Here is a 22,173-nt window from a genome sequence, read left to right on the forward strand (position 1 = left end):
TTTTGGAATAACATCTGTGGACAAGAAGTTTCGCACAACCATAATGCTGAGTGGATTCATTCCGTGAGATCCAAACTCCATCACCCGGAGGCTCCACGACAGGACCATGTGCGCATAACAACGGAAGATGTAATTGCACAGGTATCAAAACTGCCAAACTGGAAAGCGGCAGGACCAGACGGAATCCAAGGCTACCGGCTCAAGTGGTTCAGATCAATACATAAGAGAATTGCGTTGCAAGCCAACAGAGCGGTGCAGTTCCAGAGTGGATGGTAGAGGGGAGAACAACATTGTTAATGAAAGCTCGGTCAAAGGGCAATGAGGTTGGCAATTACCGATCCATTGCTTGTTTTAATTTCCTATGGAAAGCATTAACAGGTACCCTCGCAGGGAAAATATATACGTTCCTTGCAGGAAATAATCTACTGCTAATAAAATAAAAGGGATGCCAAAAAGGATCCAAGGGTACCAAGGACCACCTTGTCATAGACGAGGTTATAATAAAGAATTGTAAACGGTACAGAAAAAACTTATGCATGGCCTGGATAGAATTCAAAAAGGCTTACGACATGTTGCCGCATTCGTGGATTTTAGAAACACTCGACATGTGTGGAATAGCTGAGAACGTGTGTGCTCTGATCAAGAATGGCAAGCCTTAGTTGGAAAATACGTCTTTCCTGTAACGACCAGCACTTAACCGCAGTAACAATCAACAAAGGTATCTTCAAAGGAGAATCTAGTTCACCTCTGTTATTTGTTATAGTATTGATCCCACTTTCTGTAGTCCTACGCAAAATCAAAGAGTACTATGAGCTGAGAAAGAATGGACCTCATCTCAGCCACCTTCTCTTCATGGACGATTTAAAACTGTTTGCAAAAACAGAGCCTGAAAAGGAGAGACTGGTTGAGACTGTGCGAATGTGCAGCAAAGATATAGGGATGGAATTTGGTATCTCGAAGTGTGAGGTGCTTACATTGGAGCGTGGGAAAAGAGAATTGCCAAACGGAGAGATAATGGAAGACCCGGATGATGATGGGTACCAGCACCTTGGGATTCTGGAGTTGGGCAATATCTTGCACAAAGAAATGAAAGACAAGTTCATCGCTGCATATTTCAAGCGATTCAAACTTCTCTTGAAATCAAAGCTCAACTCAAGGAACCATGTGACTGCCATCAGTATATGGGATGTTGCTGTAGTCCCCTATAGTGCACCCATCCTGAGATGGACACAAGCGGAGATTGACCAGCTCGATCGCACTACCCGAAAGACAATGACGATGCATGGCGACCTCCACCCTAAAACAAATATAAACAGGCTCTACATGAAGAGAGGTAAAGGTGGACGTGAGCTGGTTAGCGTACGGGAGTGCATCAACAGTGAAAGAAGAAACATGGCAGAATATTTGGTAAACAACAAACAGGACCTGCTACAGTATGCTGCTCGTGCAGAAGGAATTAACAAAAGTGGACTTGAGAGTGCTCATGAATTCCAATCAAGAACAGCCAACGAGAGGGAAGAAACCCTACTGCGTATGGAATTACATGGTCAGTTCCACCGCGAAACCAACAAATTAAAAGACCAGGAAGCATCATGGAGGGGGCTCAACAAGGGTGACCTAAAAATGAATACTGAAAGCCTAATCATCGCTGCCCAGGACCAGGCATTGAATACCAACTCAGTGAAAAAGAATATATACCACACAAGTGCAGCGGACCTTTGCAGAATTTGTGGGAAGAGGATCGAAAGCGTGATTCACATTGTTAGTGCTTGTGAAAGTCTTGCGCAGAAAGAGTGCAAGTGTAGACACGACTAGATAGCCCAAAGCATCCACTGGTTACTATACCGTAAGTATGGATATGAGGTTACGGGTGCTTGGTACCAACATACACTGGAAAAGGTAATGGACGAAAAATGGAAGGCAGAAATCCTCTGGGACTTTGATTTCCAGACAGACAAGGAGTTAGAGCACCGAAGGTCGGATATAATAACGTTTAGGAGGGACAAACAAGAGTGCCATAGTAATTGACGTAGCAGTGCTAGGAGATCAACATATCACGAAAGAAAGAGAAAAGGTTGATAAATATGGAGACCTGAGAATTGAGATCACTAAGATGTGGCAGATACGAGAGTCAAATATAAAGTTTATTCCTATTTGTCATCGGAGCATTGGGTTCAATACCATCCAATCTGAAAAGTCATCTGAAGACCTTAGAAATACCTACAATCTAGATGTATTGCAAAAGTCGGCATTACTTGGAACTGCACGCATATTGCGTAAAGTACCGTCTGTCTGACGTCCTTGTTGTGACTTGACAGCCAGTATAAACCTCAGGTAAACCAAATAGGATGTCCTATGTTGACACCATGCGAATACAAAAATCGCCACGATAAGGTAGGACAGTATTTACATTGGAAAATATCTAAACACAACAAAATCTACACTCCAGCTTATTAGAATGAACATCATCCTGAGCCAGTTGTTGAAGGTAAAAATGTCACTACCCTCTGGTATTTTCCAGTCAACACTGACAGAACGATCCAGGCTAATCGACCAGACATAGTAATTAGTGATAGAGAAGAAAATACTTGTAGACTAATAGATGCAAATGTTCTCACAATGAAAAATATATCTGTAAAGGAATTTGACAAATTAAGTAAATATAAGGACCAGGAAATTGAAATACAAAAGATGTGGTATCTTAAAGCGAAAACTATGCCTGTTATTGTAGGTTCCCCAGGCATGGTAAGAATGGGATGTTAGAAACATCTAGGTAATATTCCAGGTGAATCATATCTCAGAGAAATCCAAAAGATCGTGCTAACAAGTACAGCCCACATCCTTAGAAAAACCCTATCAGTTTAAATGTCTGTGTTGTATTACATGAAGATATTTCGCCACTGGTCCTGCCACTTGCCCTCCCTAAGCTTTTAGTCATACTGTAACATTTCTTATCCTTCACTCGCCCTAGGTATGAGTGTTACAATCACTCGGCGAGTGATTGAAACAAACATGCAGATTAAAAGTTAATAATAATAATAATAATAATAATGGTTTCAAATTTTGCCACAAGAGCAGCAGTTTTGGGGGAGGGGATTAGTCGACCCCAGCGTTTTACTGGTACTTATTTTATCGACCCCGAAAGGATGAAAGGCGAAGTCGACCTCGGTGGAATTTGAACTCAGAACGTAGCAAGTAATACTAATAATAACAACCTCTTTTATTTGCCACAAGAGCATCAGATGATAGAGACATTGGTATATTAGTCAAATCTGTAGATTCGAAGTGATGGAAAAATGGTATAAATAAAAAATCAGGGACGGTGAGCGTGAATTACAAGATTTTATGGAATTTCTCTTGAGAGACTGATCTTATTATTGAAGTAAGGCAATAAGATATGATCGTAGAGGTCACGAAAACATATATAAATAAAAAACATTTAGTGGTCATAAACTTTTCAATACCATATGATCGTGGTAGGAATATCAAAGAAATTGAGAAATATCAGTACCTAGACAGTGAGCTTAAGAGATTTTGGAAGGCTGAGCTTAAATTCATTCCAGTGGCAATTGGTGCTCTCAGCTGCCAAAGAGGCTGCTGCAGGATGTTGCAACTGAGACGTGTATTGTTCGACTTGCAGAAAAGTATTATCCTGTATTTTGCAAGAATCCAAAAGAAAGATTCTTAAGATTAGAGGAGACTTGTTGTCACCAAAACTTAAGATAACATCTCTGCTAATTAAATTAGCATGTAATGAATTTTGTGTAATGATATTAATAATAATAATAATAATAATATTAATAATAATAATAATAATAATAATAATAATAATAATAACAATAATAATAATAATAATAATCACAACAACAATAAGGTTGATGATGATGGCGATGATGATGATGATGATGATGATGATGGTGATGCTTTCTTTTCTTTGTTAACCACTAAGGTTTTAGAAAAAAAAATGGAGTACAAAACAAGACGATACCATACAATTCAATGTGAGATGACGTAAAACAAAGAAACCAAAACAATTCAAACAAAAAGTAATTCTCTAACAGGGGTAAAATTCTGTGGATCCCGCTTAGAAACCGACCAAACCACGGTTACTATGACCACTAGGGCAAGCGTTTTCTTTCTGTCTCTTCTTTCTTCACTCTAAGATGCATTCATTCAATGTTCAACAAATTTACTGGAAGGCAGCAGTTCTGTCTTCGCTCTCACATTCCTCTTCAAGTGAAACTTGGAAAAGTTGAAGAGGGCTCCGCCAAAGAGGAAGGTTTTTAACTACATCCCTTTCAGTCTAGCCCACCACAACCTCTTTCGCAAAGGCCACCAGACAAATAAAGGTTCCCAGTACTTCCCAACCAAAGGAAGGCAGCAGGATGATATTCACAAAGGACTCTGCCGATAGCTGGATCTGTTCTACACTCTACAGAAGCTGTTCGACATAAACCCAGAAATCAGTAACACTTGGACGCTAGACGAATGAGTGGAGAACAGTTTCATCACCCTGTGTGCCTCTCGTGTTAGCCAAGATAACGTCACTTCTATACTTGTATTCGAACCGTAAAATCGGCCGGACACGATCTCGAACCGACAATGACCTCACCCAGTAGCAAACCAGAGATTTCTGGAAATTATAGATAGAACTCGGCTCAAGAGTCCTCCAGAATAGACCAGCCAGTTGATTTTCATAAACCTCTACAGTCTCCCCCAAAATTTCGAGGCTCTTGTCCCTTACTAACTCCTTATATAACTCCAAAGTAAAACCTCAACTTACTGTGCTGCTCTTACTGGCTGCGGGTCGTGAGGGTCTGACGACACGCTAAATGCCAGCCACCCAACCTCGCTTGACGACTGGTCCAGGACTGCAGCTCAGTCAAAGAGATGGGTTGTGAGAAAGTGAGTCTGACAAACGGCAACCACACTTGCTCACTGTCAAGGAAACACTATAGATGTCGAATATCTACTTGTCATCAATTATGGTTAATATGCGATTTCCACTTAGAAATTGTTGACAGTAAATGGAGTCCTTGCCCAGTGGAACGCATCTCCTCCACACAAAGTGAAAGAGAAAGGGCACTAGGCCGATAAGACGTGAATTGAGGCAAGGTCCGACAGTTAGGTGGTAATATACGACGGAGGCGTTGTAAACGTTCACCATCTCAGTTCTATATGGCGTAGTGGTTAAGAGCGCGGGCTACTAACCCCAAGATTCCGAGTTCGATTCCAAGCAGTGACCTGAATAATAATAATAATAATAATAATAATAATAATAATAATAATAATAATAATAATAATAATAATAATAATAATAATAATAATAATAACAACAACAACATCGCACTAGATAAAGCCAATGAAATAAGAGAACTAGACGAAAGCCAACCATACATATATTTAGGAGTCAATGACCTAGATAGGATACAACATACACAAATGAAAGAAAAAATAAAGAAAGAGTACTATAGACGAGTTAGATCAATACTAAAAACAGAGCTGAATGCTAAAAACAAGATAATGAGTATCAACACTTTAGCTGTCCCAGTTATAAGCTACAGCTACAATATCCTTAACTGGACACTAAACGAACTATCTAAAATAGACAGGAAAACAAGAAAAATAATGACAGGATATAGGATGCACCACCCAAAATCTGACATAGAAAGGCTATATATACAACGCACAGAAGGTGGCTGGAAAACTATTACAAAATAACCACCATAGGACTGCAAAAATACCTACTCCAGAAGCAAGGAAAACTAATACAAATAGCCACAAAACACGAGCAAAACAAAAAACTGTTTTCAGTATTTAAGGAAGCTGACAAATACAAACAAGAAATCATACTACCTAACAAATACGAAGAAGAAGAAGAAGAAGAAACAACAAAAGCTATAAAACAAATGAAATCCAAACTAAAACTAGAAAGCAACGGACCATGATAAAACGATAGCAAGAAAAGCCCCTACGTGGTAAATACTGGGCTAAACTAAATGCAAAAGAAATAGACAGAGAAAAATCCCAGCAATGGTTGAGAAGCTCAGGACTCAAAGCAGAGACTGAAGGATTTTTAGTTGCTGCACAAGACCAAAGCCTCCCCACCAGAAATTACCAAAAACATATAATGAAAAGAAACATAACAAGTAACTGTAGAATATGTGGAGATGGACAAGAAACAATAAATCATATTATCTCTGGCTGCCCAGTCCTGGCTAAGAAGGAATATATTCACAGACACGACAGAGCTGGGACCTATATACACTGGAAGCTATGCCAACACTATGGAATAACAACAGAAAAAAGATGGTATAAACATACGCCAGAAAAGGTCACAGAAAATGAGAAAGCAACCATACTCTGGGATATGCCAATACACACAGATAGAGAAATTAAGGCAAATAGACCAGATATAGTTGTCAAAGATCATGAAGGAAAAAAATGCTTTCTAATTGATGTATCAATACCAGCAGATGACAACGTTTCCCTAAAAGAAATGGAAAATCTTTCAAAATACAAAGACCTGGAAATAGAGGTAACTCGAATGTGGAATCTAAAAACAGAAACAATTCCTATCATAGTAGGTGCCTTAGGTATAATAAAAAAATATTCAGACAAATACATAACACAAACACCAGGACTTACAAATATATATACCATACAGAAAATTGCACTACTGGGCACTGCACACATCCTACGCAAAACACTTTCAATACAGTAACCATAAGAGCATCACAGCAAACCACAGCACATACCCAAAGCGCACAGAGCTGCGCTCGGTAGTGAAGTGAAAGCACGTTATAAAAATAAAACTACTGAACAATAATAATAATAATAACATCGAAAAATACCTTAGGAATGAGAACCCAGGTTCGAAATTTTCCCCAAGACACCTGATGAAGGCTGGAGGGTATATCAGCCGAAGCATTGTGTTAACAACAAACAAGATGAGGACAAATATCCGTCAAATGTAAATAATGTTCACCATCTCTGCCTGTCATTTATGGATAGCTTTCTCTCAGTCCATTTCTAGATGAGACTAGCCACCCTACTCGTCACCTCATTCCAGTTCTACTGCACTTGGATATCTGAGCCAAAACAGATGCCACACAATTTAACCGGACTGACATGGACCTACCACACCAGATGCCGAGCCGACGGCCAACTAACTCTTCTTGGTTGCCACCGCTTCGTACTTCCTTAGAACAGTGCCGATCACCTCGATGTTCTCGATGTCAGACACGATTTTGAAATCTTCGTTTCACAGAGTTATGGGCTGAAAATTATCAATGTGAACTTATTTCTTTGGGGCCTTTCTCGGCAGTGCCACCGCTTCTCGACTCACAGAATAGGAAATTCTCTCGCCCTGATACCAATTACGGTAGACATCTGCCAAGAGGTTGCCAAACAAGCTCGGCATGTAACAGTAAAGCACGTATGGCAAACCACCCAAACCAAGCGATTTGCGCCCCGCGTAGCCAACCATCACTTCCCATATTTCCGCGGCGGTAACTGGTTTTTCACGACACTCTGTTTCCCTTGCCGAAAATCGCAGCAGGCCGTCGAGGCGGGCACTGAAATCCGTTCTGCGTTTCGGCCCGCCATTCATCTCGAACAGTCGACCGAAGTATTGTTGAAAAACTGGGCATCCGCTTGAGTTCGAGTAACATGCGTCCGTTATGGTCCACCAAAGACCGAATTGTGTCTTGGTTGCCACGTAGCATCTCCACCACAAACGCCCATACAATGCCTTTTGTTCCCTCATTTTTTAGAGCATGCCCTTTAGCTCTAACAATGCAGTCTTCACGCTTCACGATAAACAATTGTTCGAGAGCCAATCTCACCTTGATCTCGTCAGTTGCGATGCTTTTCCATGAATAAACGTTTAAATAAATATTTTCCCTTTTACTCCCGCATCTCCTCTTAGTTCAATAATCTCATTCTTATCATCCAACTTATTTCTCACCTTCGTGGAGGCGCAATGGCCCAGTGGTTAGGGCAGCGGACTCGCGGTCATAGGATCGCGGTTTTGATTCCCAGACCGGGCGTTGTGAGTGTTTATTGAGCGAAAACACCTAAAGCTCCACGAGGCTCCGGCAAGGGATGGTGGCGAACCCTGCTGTACTCTTTCACCACAACTTTCTCTCACTCTTACTTCCTGTTTCTGTTGTGCCTGTAATTCAAAGGGTCAGCCTTGTCACACTGTGTCACGCTGAATATCCCCGAGAACTACGTTAAGAGTACACGTGTCTGTGGAGTGCTCAGCCACTTGCACGTTAATTTCTCGAGCAGGCTGTTCCGTTGATCGGATCAACTGGAACCCTCGACGTCGTAAGCGACGGAGTGGCAACACACACACACATTTCTCACCTTCATTTTTCTTTTGTCGTCATCATCGCCCATTTTCATACCATTTCTCATTTCTCTTTCTCTCTTCCTCTTTTATCCAGTTTCTCTTTCTTGCTACCTCTAGTCTATGCATGCGAGTTCACCCTTTCTTGCCTGACCCCAATTCTAACCCTAACCCGCCAGTTGCGACAAGTTTCTCAAACATAAAGGATGAAAACTCTGCTGTCTTTCTTTTCTTTTACTTGTTTCAGTCATTTGACTGCGGCCATGCTGGAGCATCGCTTTTAGTCGAGCAAATCAACCCCAGGACTTAATCTTTGGAGGCCTAGTACTTATTCTATCGGTCTCTTAGGCCGAACCGCTAAGTTACGGGGACGTAAACACACCACCATCGGTTGTCAAGCGATGTTGGGGGGACAAACACAAACACACAAACACACACACACATATATATATATATATACATATATACGACGGGCTTCTTTCAGTTTCCTTCTACCAAATCCACTCACAAGGCTTTGGTCGGCCCGAGGCTATAGTAGAAGACACTTGCCCAAGGTGCCACGCAGTGGGAATGAACCCGGAACCATGTGGTTGATATGCAAGCTACTTACCACACAGCCACTCCTGCATCTATTAACTTTACCAAAAAGGGGGCTCTCTGAAATGTAGGGTATTCCACTCCACACAGCAACTTCACAGTACTTTTTTCTGTCGCTTTTTCCAAATAAGTCTTGTCAACGCAGACCCATCATCAGTATCCTTGGATTCTGTTTTATCTGATATTTTGAGATTCACTTAATTCAGGGGTAGTAAAAAAAAGGGTATTATTCAAGTGAGAAAAGATATCACATGTTATATTTTACTTGACGTCGTATAAATAGGCTCAAAATTACCGAACTGATGCTGAGTAAGAAAACAAATTATTTTCTGTATTTTTGATAAATGGTTATCCCGAATTGATAATTGATAAAAATCTACATATCATTACCATAATGTATTACACACACACACACACACACACACACACACACACACACACACACACACACACACACACACACACACACTGTTTTAACTCATTAAACAAAGTGGATTTACTTATTGAAAAAACTATCAATTACAAAGATCAATATCGTATTACATATACTACATACTTCGCTTGATTTATCACACAGATATCAATTCCTTTCTAATTATCAACAGAAAATCAGAAACTAGTTTTATTACTGTCATATAAGTCGTACTCTATTCACGGGTTCTTCATCAACGTAGACTAAAGTATTTATAGTTATCATGTTTCCTGATGGCTCTAATTACCTAACTGAATATTTTTATGGCTTAAACAGAGGAGGTTGGGTAACATTTATAACATTCTGGAAGGTTCGTCCATGGGTACTATTCGCCGAGTATCCGAGGCGTTCGGTACGTTTACAGTAAAAAAAAAAAATTAATTAAAAAATTAAAATGAAGATTCTTAGAGCGAGTCCTGCCGGCTTGCGTACGAAAAGTATGGGATGATGGAAAGATAATGGATGACCACGGGGAAGAGATGAGAATATATGGGAAGCTGAGCTGGGAATCCGTATACCAGAATAGCCAGATATTCTCAGATCGGAGACATGACCTGAATGTTAATAGCAGAGTGTATTTCACTAATAATATCTTAAAACCAAAATGCTGGTATTCAATTAGCGATAGATTAAGTGTAGCACCAGTGGTAAAGTCAGCTCAAGAATCTAACTGTGAATCAGTTTAAAACCAAGAATAGTAATAAATATTTTTGTAGGAGTGGCTGTGTGGTAAGTAGCTTGCTTACGAACCACATGGTTCCAGGTTCAGTCCCACTGCGTGGCACCTTGGGCAAGTGTCTTCTACTATAGCCTCGGGCCGACCAAAGCCTTGTGAGTGGATTTGGTAGACGGAAACTGAAAGAAACCCGTCGTATATATGTATACACACACACACACACACACACACACACACACACACACACACATATATATATATATATATATGTATGTATATGTGTGTTTGTGTTTGTGTGTCTGTGTTTGTCCCCCCAACATCGCTTGACAACCGATGCTGGTGTATTTACGTCCCCGTAACTTAGCGTATGTATGTATGTATGTACTTACGTAATTACTTGGAAACACGTGGAGACTTCTGAACGCTAAGACTTATAGAAATCGTTGCTCCGTGTTTCATGTTCTCGACATGCAAACGATTATGGAAAATGGAACATAAAGAAGTTATTTAAAAGATACAGAATGAAGATGTCTGAATATCGAGTCTAGTTTTTGATGGGACAAGATTGAAATAAAACGATCTTATTGGTTGACAGTGTAACTCTTGTATGGAAAATAACAAAAGCGATGAAAGGAGAAAAAATTTTCGGTTAGAGAAAGGAAAAAAAAAACAAGAAGAAAAGAAGGCGAGAAAGAAGAGAACAAAGCGGTGATATAAATATGTATAGACGATAATAAAAATCAAAATGCTGAAGGACATGTATAAGAGAGTTTACAGAAGTCAAAGCGAGTGCAAAAGAAGAGAAAAAATATTTAGCGAAAGTAAAGAAAGGTAAAAGAAAACGTTAAGATACTGATGGGCAAAAGAAATAACTACACATTCATTCATACATACATAAATACATACATACATACATATATTATACATACATACATGCATACACACACATATATATATGTATGTATGTATGCGTGTATGTACATATACTGCATATATATATACATATATATGTATATATGTGTATATAAATATATGTATGCTTGCATGTGTGTATGTATGTATATATATGTATATATATATATATATATATATATATATATATATATATATATATATATATATATATATATATATATATATATATATATATACATACATATATATATATATATATATATATATATATATATATATATATATATATATATATATATATATATATAAAAGAACATTATTATTCTTAAAAATAATAACGTTAGTGGCCACAAGCATGAAAGCCGTATAGGCAAAATTAATGAATATATATAAAATATAAAAATATATTTATATATAATAGGGTACTAAATAAGCACCTGCTTTGCTAAAGATAGGAGTCAAAATACTCCGAAGCCATTTAGAGAGAGAGAGAGAGAGGGGAGAGAGAGAGAGAGAGAGAGAGAAAGAGAAAGAGAGAGAGAGAGAGAGAGAGAGAGAAAGAGAAAGAGAGAGAGAGAGAGAGTGTGTGTGTGTGTGTGTGTGTGTGTGTGTGTGTGTGTGTGTGTGTGTGTGATGAAAGGCAGGAAACGCGAGTGATCACAAAGGTTTCATATAAAACAACCAGTTATCAAATTATGTATCAATATCGATGGAGAACAGGAGATCATCGAAAGGTGTAACACATACACTAATGCTACAAAACTGTATGGATCATATATAGAAGTGAAAGACTTCATACTCATGAGCCTCAAAACATCTGCTGATTCCTTAAATGTCAGATCGGAGATCTTCAAAAAATGCCATCACTCCGCGAAATATTTGGGGAAAAACTGTGAAAATATACTAGCACTTCACGAAATCGATTAAAGTACATACTAGCACTTCATGAAATCCATTGAGAATTATGAAAACACAAATCTTTCTTTTTAACATTTTCACCGCATACATCAGTCTTAGATTCTACGCCCCTCTTTATCAGGAACGCCGCATTTTCTTCACTCCAATAATTAGATGTGACATCTAATTTCAACCTTTATTTCCAGATTAATATTTTACACTCTTAATTTCAATTTCCTCCTCTGTTATCGAGCCAAAATATTTATTATCTTTAAAATTCAACTTGCTTTATTCACTCAAATTAACACTATTTTCTTAATAGCTACCTTTTAAAATTACATATAGGTAATTTTTCTAAGCAAAATTTTCGAAGTGATAAACATGTAAAGGCAATTTACTTAATATTTATTTTTCACTGACGTTATTACTGTTATTTCTTTATTTTTGGCAAACAAAGTGCACAAAAAAGTTACACGTTTGCATTATGTTATATATACAATACTAATAAAGGACGTTACCGTATATACGTTTACAAACCAAGGACTTTATATAGACCTCCTAGACTCAAGTTAGAGAAGGGGTGCATATTATACACAAGGTTTAGGTTTTTCATAGGTACAGCGCCCTAATAATCCCCTGCGTATTATACTCAAGGGCGGACTATACTCGAGGATTTACGGTATTTACATTTCAAAACGTAGTCCAGTTCAAGGGAAATAACTTACATTCAAACTTTGACAAATAACAAACGATGAGTACATCCTCTTGTGAACTGATTTGGGACATACGTAACCAGAAATAACTTTTACCATTTCAAGACGTTTTCATAAACTGCATTGTGGGATATTTCTCTCCGTATGTTTAGATTTCTCTTCTGTTCATGATTACATAATATTCAGGTTGCTTTTAAGAAATATTACAAGCAGGGCACTATATTTTGATAAATACATAAACTTTACGTGCGCGCGACGTGTGTGGGTGCGTAATAAATTATAAACATTAATAAATATAGATATATAAGTATATATTTGTGCAAATCTTCAATTTTTGCTTCTATGTTATACACACAACATACACATATAAAATATCTTATTGAAAGAACAATTCAAATACATGTCAGAAACACACGCAATATGTATATAGAAGTATGTATATATGTATGTGTGTGTGTGTGCGTTGTGTGTGTACATATATACACACACCACACACACACATGTGTATGTGTGTGTGTGTGTGTGTGTGTGTGTGCGCGCGTGTGTGTGTGTGTGCATGTGTGTGTGTGTGTAAGTGGTGTTTCCTGTGACATTTAAAAAAAAATTCTCGGTGCAGACACAGTTCCAAGGTTTGGTAAATATGTCTGTGCAAGTTTATATTTGCCTAGACATACATACATACTTAATACATACATACATACATACATACATACACACATACATACATATATGTACATATATACATAATAAATGCCAAAACGAATTTCTGTGTGTCAGTGTGTCACATTTTGACCCCCTCTTTCACTGTTCAGTGACACTTCTACTATTACTCCTGCTGAGATGAGAGTAATAGCAGACATAGAGACGGAGAAGGTGGTAGTAGATTGACGGTGGTGATGGTAACGGGGTGATAGTAATAGTATGAGCTGCAGTTGTGATACAGGTGGAGGCGACGGTGATGATGGTGGTGGAGGCGACGTTGATGGTGGTGGTGGTGGTGGTGGTGGTGGTAGCCGAAGTGGTTAGGGATGACGATGACAGTAAGCTATGTGAAAGACAGTGGTGATGGTGGTGAAGGGGAAGGCAGCAATGTCAAAGGTGTTGATGGTGGTGGCGTCAGAAGTTTGAATGGTGTGTGTATGGCAGTTGCGGTGGCGATGGTGGTGGTACTGGTGATGGTTGAAAATTATCAACAGAAGGAGAGAGAGAGAGAGAGAGAGAGAGAGAGAGAGAGAGAGAGAGAGAGAGAGAAAGAAAGAAAGAAAGAGGTTAGACAGAAAAAAAATTGTACTGACTCCCGAATGGGAAGACAAAAAATGTTGTTTATCATGCAGCTTTGCAATAAGTTCCAAGTCGACAAATTATATCATCGCTTTGATGAAAATTCATTGCTTGAAAAATATTGTTCAAGTTTAATAGAATTTAATATGTACTCAATGCATGAAGTATCATTGTTGGGACCAATGAAGAGCCCTCCACAGGAGCTAGCTTAAAAGCCGCCATATCAGGCGGCTTTTAAACTAGTACATGCATACAAAAATACCCTGTTCACGTTGAAATTCCAATGAAGGAGTTTTGGATCAAAGTTAGAAACCGGCTCTTTCTTTATTGGCAAGAAATTTTGAAATAAACCTGAATAATGGCATACATACATACAGACAGACAGACAGACAGACAGACAGACAGACAGACAGACAGACAGACAGACAGACACTCACACTCACACACACACACATATATGAATGCTTATTTGCGTATGTATAAGTGCGTATGGTCAATTTTTTTGTAAATATATATGTGCTCTCTTTTTATGTATGTAAGCGCGTATGTGCATACGCTTCGTGATGTGTCTATGTGTTTTCTACAATACCAATTGAAGACTGCCTCGAAGGTTTTGCTATTTGATTGGACGAGGAGGCTGCGAATCAGTTTGCGTAGTTATTTTTTCCTGGCAAAGTACGGCATAGCCAGACCTTTATGTAAATCTGTGCTATATACAGTGAGTATACATATGACGTGGTCCACATGTACAAATCAGAATGCATAATAGGATGCAAGTGATGAACGTTATGTAGCTGTTCTCTATGGATGTTCCCTTTTTCTACAAGTGCAGACGAGAGAGTCGCATTTACTGGACAGTTAAACCTTTAAAAAGTACGTCGTTTCTGTTCGCTGTATCGTAGAGCAATATCAAGCCTGTTGTATTTGCAACTAATTCCTGTTTTTTATTGGAATGCTCTGCCATTATATTATGCTTTGCTGCTTAACAGTGACGATAATTTTCTGGTTCTGTCAAACAACCATTCTATTGATAACAACGATAAGATTTTCATCATCATTTAGAGTGGTGACGTATCATAAAGGATAACATTTAGTTTTATGTGTGTACCTGATCAGTCCAAAATAGAACCGGGGTCAACATTACCGTATATCCTTCTCGAATCGATAAACTAAGTAGCAAGAAAGTAATGGCACTCTCCATGTTTCTTTTTTATGAATTTGCGGTTTTGAATTTTTTCAGAAATAAATATTTTTTCTGCAGTTAGTTGATACACAATTGAAACTTACAGATACAACAACAGTATTATATTATTTTATATTAATAACAATATCAATATATATATATATATATATATATATATATATATATATTACAAATAAAAGGGTAAAGGATTATTAATTTATTAATAAATTAATAATTAATAATTTTTACCAAGCCCTTCGGTATGTAAACACCATTATCGGTGAAGAACTTATTTAAAAGTTCTTATACATTTATAAACATAATTAAGGGATCAGCAACAGTTGCTTCACCACATACCGAAGTTCAGAAATAGCAGCTAAATCTATGTTTATAAATGTATATATATATATAAATATATATATATATATATATATATATATATATATATATATATATATATATATATATATATATATATATATATATATATATATATATATATATATATATATAATTTTTTGTGAATTGGTTCTACTTTATAAGATTTACTTTCTAAAATCTTCGGCACGAGTTGCAGCCGTTCTGCTTATATTTTGCATTTGTCTCATAATGCTTAATCAAACAGTTTGAAGTTTTCTAAATTAGCCAACTGCGTTTCTACTTTCTGCAACAGTGTCTCTACTTAGTTGTTCCGTTTGCCTTTTATATTTGAAAGTTCATTCTGCTTTTTTAATGCTTAACTAATTTTTTTAATGTTTAACTAATATTTTAATATTTTCATAAATTTTGACGATTTGCCGTGCATAGCAACATTCACAAGACATTTCTTCATCATTATCGTAGCCTGAATAGTTCTTTTTAGATAAGCTACTGCCATATTATAGTACAATGACAAGCCTGATCTGATTGTTTTCCGCTAAGACTAACAAAAATATTTCTCTCTAAATTACCAAACAAGGTCTTCACTTACTCGCTGGAGTTGTTCTGTTTAGTTTTAATGTTTCAATGTTCACAAATTCAGGTAATTCGTTCGGCATTGCAACAGTCACGGGATATTTTGATGCTACTCTAGCGTGCGGTCTCCCGCAGTATCTGTAGTTTATGCTGTGAAATGACCTGATCTGGATTAGGTTTAACGTTAGTGTTAGGAACACTAGGAAATTACAGATTGAAAATTCAAAAGGCTGAGGTGTGTTAGTAACTTTTCATGTTTACACAAGAAATGTTCTTCTTCATGAACTTTTGCAGTGAATCGTATCTGTATAAACTCAGTGTCGTCTGATACTTGATTCATAATGATGACCATACTGTTGCAGTCCAGAGGCTATGCTAATTCATGTTTAAATATTAAAGACAGTAATGAATTATTGTTAAAGAAGGCGAGAAGAAAAGGAAAGAAATTGATGTAGACACATAATAAATGTTCCATTAACAACTGATGAGATAAATTTCTGCCAATTCTTAATGTATCTGTGAGTTTCTAATCTATTTTCGCCATGAGTTGTGAAAGAAAAAGTCATCAAAATGAATGATAGTGTAACTTAAGTGATTTAAAATATTTTTCTCAGAAACTAATCAAACGAAAAATGGTTATAAGGAATATTTTTTGAATGAGGTTGTTCGAGCGTCGAATATATATTGTTCATTCATTTATTTTATTTAAACTCTGATTTCTTTGTTGTAAATAAAATCATAGACCATTTATTGAGGAATTACTATATTTTATTTTAAAATCCTATACTCTCAAATTTTGTACTATCCATCAACATTTCTGAATTTCTGATTTCAGTATATTGGATATATTTCTGTTGTGAATTATCATTTAGAGAATATTGGGACGTTTGTCAATATATTAGGTGGAGTTCAGAACAAATATTTTCAACTATGCCTGACCTATTCGTTGAGCTGAATTTAATATCGCTATACTTAAACTGTTGCATAAGTAACCATTTTTTTTTTATTAATGGGTTAGTATTTTTGCTATTTCTACTTTGATACGCAATATCATTTATAGTGAAATCCATTTTCTAAGTAGACACAAGAATCGAATTTGTTTATAGGGAGTTCGAAATGCTGTGATATTTTTGTATTCTTGAATTGATCAAATGAAATAACTTGAATCAGCATTCAAACCTAATTTGCGTGTATGGTTTACGAAAACCCAATTGTACTATGCAATGGTCATTATTGACACCTACCTTCAAGGTCTTCTGGAGAGTGGGGATCATTGTCTGTTCCCTTTAAATGAGGCATGAGCAGGAAGCTGAACCTTTCGGAAGTTAAATGAAAATCTGTCTTCAACAATCAGATTATTTTGGAGGACTAAATTCATCTTCAGAAATAAAATATTAATATTTGCATCCATGAAGGCGGCAAGCTTACAGAATCGTAAGCACGCCGAGCAAAATGCTTAACATCATTTCGTCCGTCTTTACGTTCTGAGTTCAAATTCCATCGAGGTCGACTTTGCCTTACATCCTCTTGGGATCGATAAAATAAGTACCAGTTGTGTACTGAGGTCAATGTAATAGTCTAGCCCGCCTACCCCAAAAGTACTGGCCTTGTGTTAAAATTCGAAACTAATATTTGCATCCATGATGGCGATGAATTGGCAAAATTGTGAGAGTATCTGCTAAAATACTATGCTGGTATTTAGATACAGTCTTTTACGATGCGAGGTCAACATCACGTTTTGTTAATCAGTTCCTTCTAGAATCGATAAAAGAAAGTACTAGTTAAGTACTGGAGTAGATATTAGTGACTATACCTCCACTCCAGATCTGAGGTCAATCTAAAAATTTAGTATTTACATCTACGCTACATTCCGATCGCTTTCAACTCCGAACGTCATTGGGTGTGTTATTCTTAGATATGTAGATAAAACCGGACTGGATTCGATTAAGGAACATTTATTTCTAAATGAGTGGGAGTAAAGAATTTTATTTACTATGCTTGGGACTCGCCCCAGAAACTAATAAAACAACTGGAAAGTCGTTAGACTACATTAAAAAATGTCGAAATCCATAGCAGTGGTACTTTCCTGCAAGATGATACTGTGTCAGTATTTCAATCCCATTTGAAGTTAGTTTGAGGCATTCATTCGGATAACTCTCTTTGAAAAGGCGTAAATGATGGAACATATAAAATATAAACTTCCTAGTTTAGGCCAAAGGACAACAATATTCATTGGTGGATAATGGAAATATAATTTTGACTGAGTTATTGGAATTGTCCCTGTCTTAACAAGAGTGAAGAATTCTGATGTAGGTGTGCACAGCAATATGACCTCATAATATATATTCTCCTCTGAACATTAATAAACTTGCGTTACCTGAAGCTAAACATATATATATATATGTATGTATGTATGTGTGTGTGTGTGTGTGTGTGTGTGTATGTATATATATATATAAATCTATATAATCAAGTATAACACACGCATACACACTCACACACACACACACGCACACACACTCACACACGCGCACATACACAAACGTGTGCAAGCATGCGTGTCTAGTTGTTATGGTTTTATCTCGCCTTTTTCTCGAATGCACTCACTCAGTTGAACACAACATTATATCCCCTTGTATTAATTAAGCAAAGTTGTGTTACCATGGAAATATATCGATAAAAATCTCATATTTTATCCAGGAATGTGAATGCTCCAGGCGATAATAATTTAAAGCAACGCATAAACATACATTGCTGAAGAAGTGGAAATCTTGCATTAGTTGGGGATCTCTATAATTGATATTAATAAACTCCTCTGAAGCGAACGCAGTAGAGTAAGAGGTGGGTTAAGTCTGTGACCCTGCTCCAATTCTCAGCTGGTGCAAGTTCACTTCAATTAAACCTCACATAGTATTAGAAAAAGAGGAGTGAATCGGATAGACATAATAAGCGACACTCCATAGCAGTATACAAGTGAACCATGCTATTACGAAGTCTCACTAGCCTTTAAACAGATAATAAACCCCCATAATGATTTAAGCAGCGACTGCCAATATTTTCTAGGTGTATCATTTCTATATTACAGATCCCAAACGTTCTATGGTTGGCTACATTCCTGTCTCTTAGTGATTCAGCATAACTGTGTTATCAAAAGAGGTTGACTGAAAACTTCAAGACAAGTTGGATCTTCGAAAATAATCAGAGACTTAGAGAATGTTGAATGCATTGGTATAAATGTGGTACAAGTGTATCCAAAGAGACAATCTTTGGCAGCGTGGCTATTCTAACTAAAAAGGTAAAGCCATTCAGATGAAAGACAGATTTCTAGGTTATTCCATGAGACCTGATCGATTAATGCTCAATTCTGTGTAAAATCTTCTTAGGCCATTCCTTGAATCATTTATCAACATATATTCACAGTCTTCTATTAATATTCTAAGGAACTCTGATCCTCAGATATTGTAGTCTTCGCAATACTTTCGCCTCTTCTCTACTTTGATCGATATTTTATTTCTCACTTTAAACACAGCATCAAAAGTTACATACAGACTTTCGTTCCAAGGAATAACTTACGATGGAACTCCTGTCCTCTTCCAACATATTCCTCATTGGTACACTCTCCCTCCAATTTATTCCTTCATCAAAATATTTCCTCAGAATTTCCTATTGTAACATTAGTGCCACCATTGTTACTTATTATTTCATATATTCCTTCTTATAACTATAAACAATGTCTATTCTTAATGGTACTAGTGATAAAATAAAAGTATATTCCATGTATATTTGTACCAAATATAGCATCAATGATATTATACTGAACATAATCAAAGATAATCACCGAAATTCGAGGCAGCGAACAGTGGTTAGCACCGGCAAAAATCAATTAAGTATACCGTTAAATGTATTTTTATTCTTACCTTACACAAATATATCTCATTTTCTTTTAGTTTGAACACATCTTTGTGCTGCTTGACATTTAGCAGAATATTCAACACAGATTTGAACAACATATTGCACTTATAACATTGTGTTGCATATAGATTCATTTTATATTTTGCATGTATGGCGTTGGTTAACGTAAATTCGTGCTAAATGCTGAATCATTAACAATAAATTTAGTAATCCATTTACACACCACTAAAACTGTGCCTCTCTCTCCTGAGAATGAAAGAACAAAGGACATTATTACTGGTTTCATTGGACAGTGAAGGAAGATTTTTTTCTGACAATATCATAACAATTGTGTAACATAAATGAACGAAAGACCGTGTTTGATTCAATTCTAATGCTTTATCACATGTAAAATCGTATTACATAAAACACATATCTTGGTCTGTCCTCAATTCATTTCTTGTCTTTATATCTATTTATTTAATTTCTGTATAATTTTTCTTCGATCGAATATTGGAATATTGACTGGACTTCTTTTTTCCTCGTTTGAATACACACTCGATTCTACAAATATTGCTTTAAAAAAATAACAGACAATATTATTATTATTGACTCAGGCTTCACGAAATAAAAGAGAAAATTTCATCGGAAGATGAAGGCCTGATGAAATCGTTCCTAAAAGCTTTCACCAGGGAGAAGAAAAATCAGATCCATAGAAATACAGGTCACAGCAAAACGAAGGCCACAAGAAACAACGGAGGATAGAAAACTCATCATAAAAATTTCTAACAGCACCATCATCACAGCAACAAAGCCAACTCTTATTATTCACAATCGCAAGTTCACAAGAAGTCACGGAAACAAAAGCAGACACTCGAACAACATGACCAACAGCTACACACTCACACACAACCTTCCTTTATCATCTGCACTGTTGTTCAGAAAAAAAAAGACAGCATCAAATTCATTGAAGAAGTAACCAAAAAACAAAATATTCTGATTAACGGGGAGGGTTTTGCCGGACTCCTCCGAATATGCTCTCGGGCAGACTGCTTACACAGACTGATTCAGAGACATATTATCTCTTAAAAGAAAAAATACCTTCAAGACATCGGAGGGTTTAGTAAATGCCTCAATATATGTACTCTAAAGAACCCCTTCCCCCACTTCACCCACAGCCACAAAGTAGACCAGATCAAGAAGTCTACGTTGTCAGAGCGAAGGTCTATGCCCTAAAACACTTAGGAACGAAAGCTGAACGATAGGCCGGAGCGGTTGAGACGTGAAATAGTAACAGAGCTGCAATCAAATCTTTGAGGGATCAGAACTAACGTGAGCTATTTGGTTCCGAAAGATGTGTGCGACTTCCCAGCAGCAAATTCGCCCCACTGTTCGAAGCAGGCGGTGGGTTGGAAACAGTACCGGATATAAGTTGAAAATATTTGAGGAGCATTCTTTTTTAATTGGAAGAGCCACGTCAGCGTATATGTGCGACGTCTCATTATGGTGTTGGATGCCATCGAAGAGGTGGTTAACTCCATGCTGGAGAAGTATGAGCCGATGGCTGAAGGTATAAATCCAGACAAGTCAGTGGACCTGCTTCTCGACATTTGGAGAATCAAGTCCATGTCGTCGGGCGGCCTCGTAGGCTCAGACCGCCAAGGTGACCGGAACTGGGACGAGGAGATGAGCAGAGTGGCTAGTCTCGATTAGAAATTAACCGAGAGAATGTTTATATCGTCTCGTCATAGTTTACTATCCGACCGTCGGGTCTTACCCCAGCTACCGTCTAGCGAGATTGAAACGCGTCTTCGACTTTTTGTTGAAGGGACACGTTCCTTCAAATTCCGTCGAGGTCGACTTTGCTTTCACCCTGTCAGGTTCGATAAAATAAGTGCCAGTCGAACCCTGGTGATCGATGTAACCTACTTACCCGTCCCCAACCCGCCAAAATTTCGGGCCTTGTACATACAGGAGGAAACTATCATTATAATTAAGGCAGCGAGCTGGGAGAAGCGTTGGTGCGTCGGATAAAGTGCGTAAGGGCATTTCTTCCGATGCTTTACGTTCTGAGTTGAAATTCCGCCGAGGTCAACTTTGCCTTTCATCTTTTCTGGGTCGATAAAATAACTGCCAGTGAAAGATTGTGCTCTATATTATCGACCACACTCTCCCTAAATTCCAGGTCTTGCACCTATATTAGAAAATATTATTATTATTATTATTATTATTATTATT

At 37.3% G+C, this 22,173-nt stretch overlaps 1 protein-coding gene across 1 annotated transcript; it reads left to right on the plus strand.

The window, feature by feature from the left end:
• Positions 1-645: 645 nt before the first annotated feature.
• LOC106876884 (uncharacterized) lies at positions 646-21,648 on the plus strand. The gene is made up of 2 exons (XM_089364892.1): positions 646-1,353; positions 21,406-21,648. Exons 1-2 carry the CDS (start codon positions 646-648, stop codon positions 21,646-21,648), a joined length of 951 nt encoding a protein of 316 aa, XP_089221018.1.
• Positions 21,649-22,173: the final 525 nt, after the last annotated feature.

Source organism: Octopus bimaculoides, chromosome 16 (genome assembly GCF_046866305.1).
Source record: "Octopus bimaculoides isolate indiv1 chromosome 16, ASM4686630v1, whole genome shotgun sequence".
Taxonomy (NCBI): Eukaryota; Metazoa; Mollusca; class Cephalopoda; order Octopoda; family Octopodidae; genus Octopus; species Octopus bimaculoides.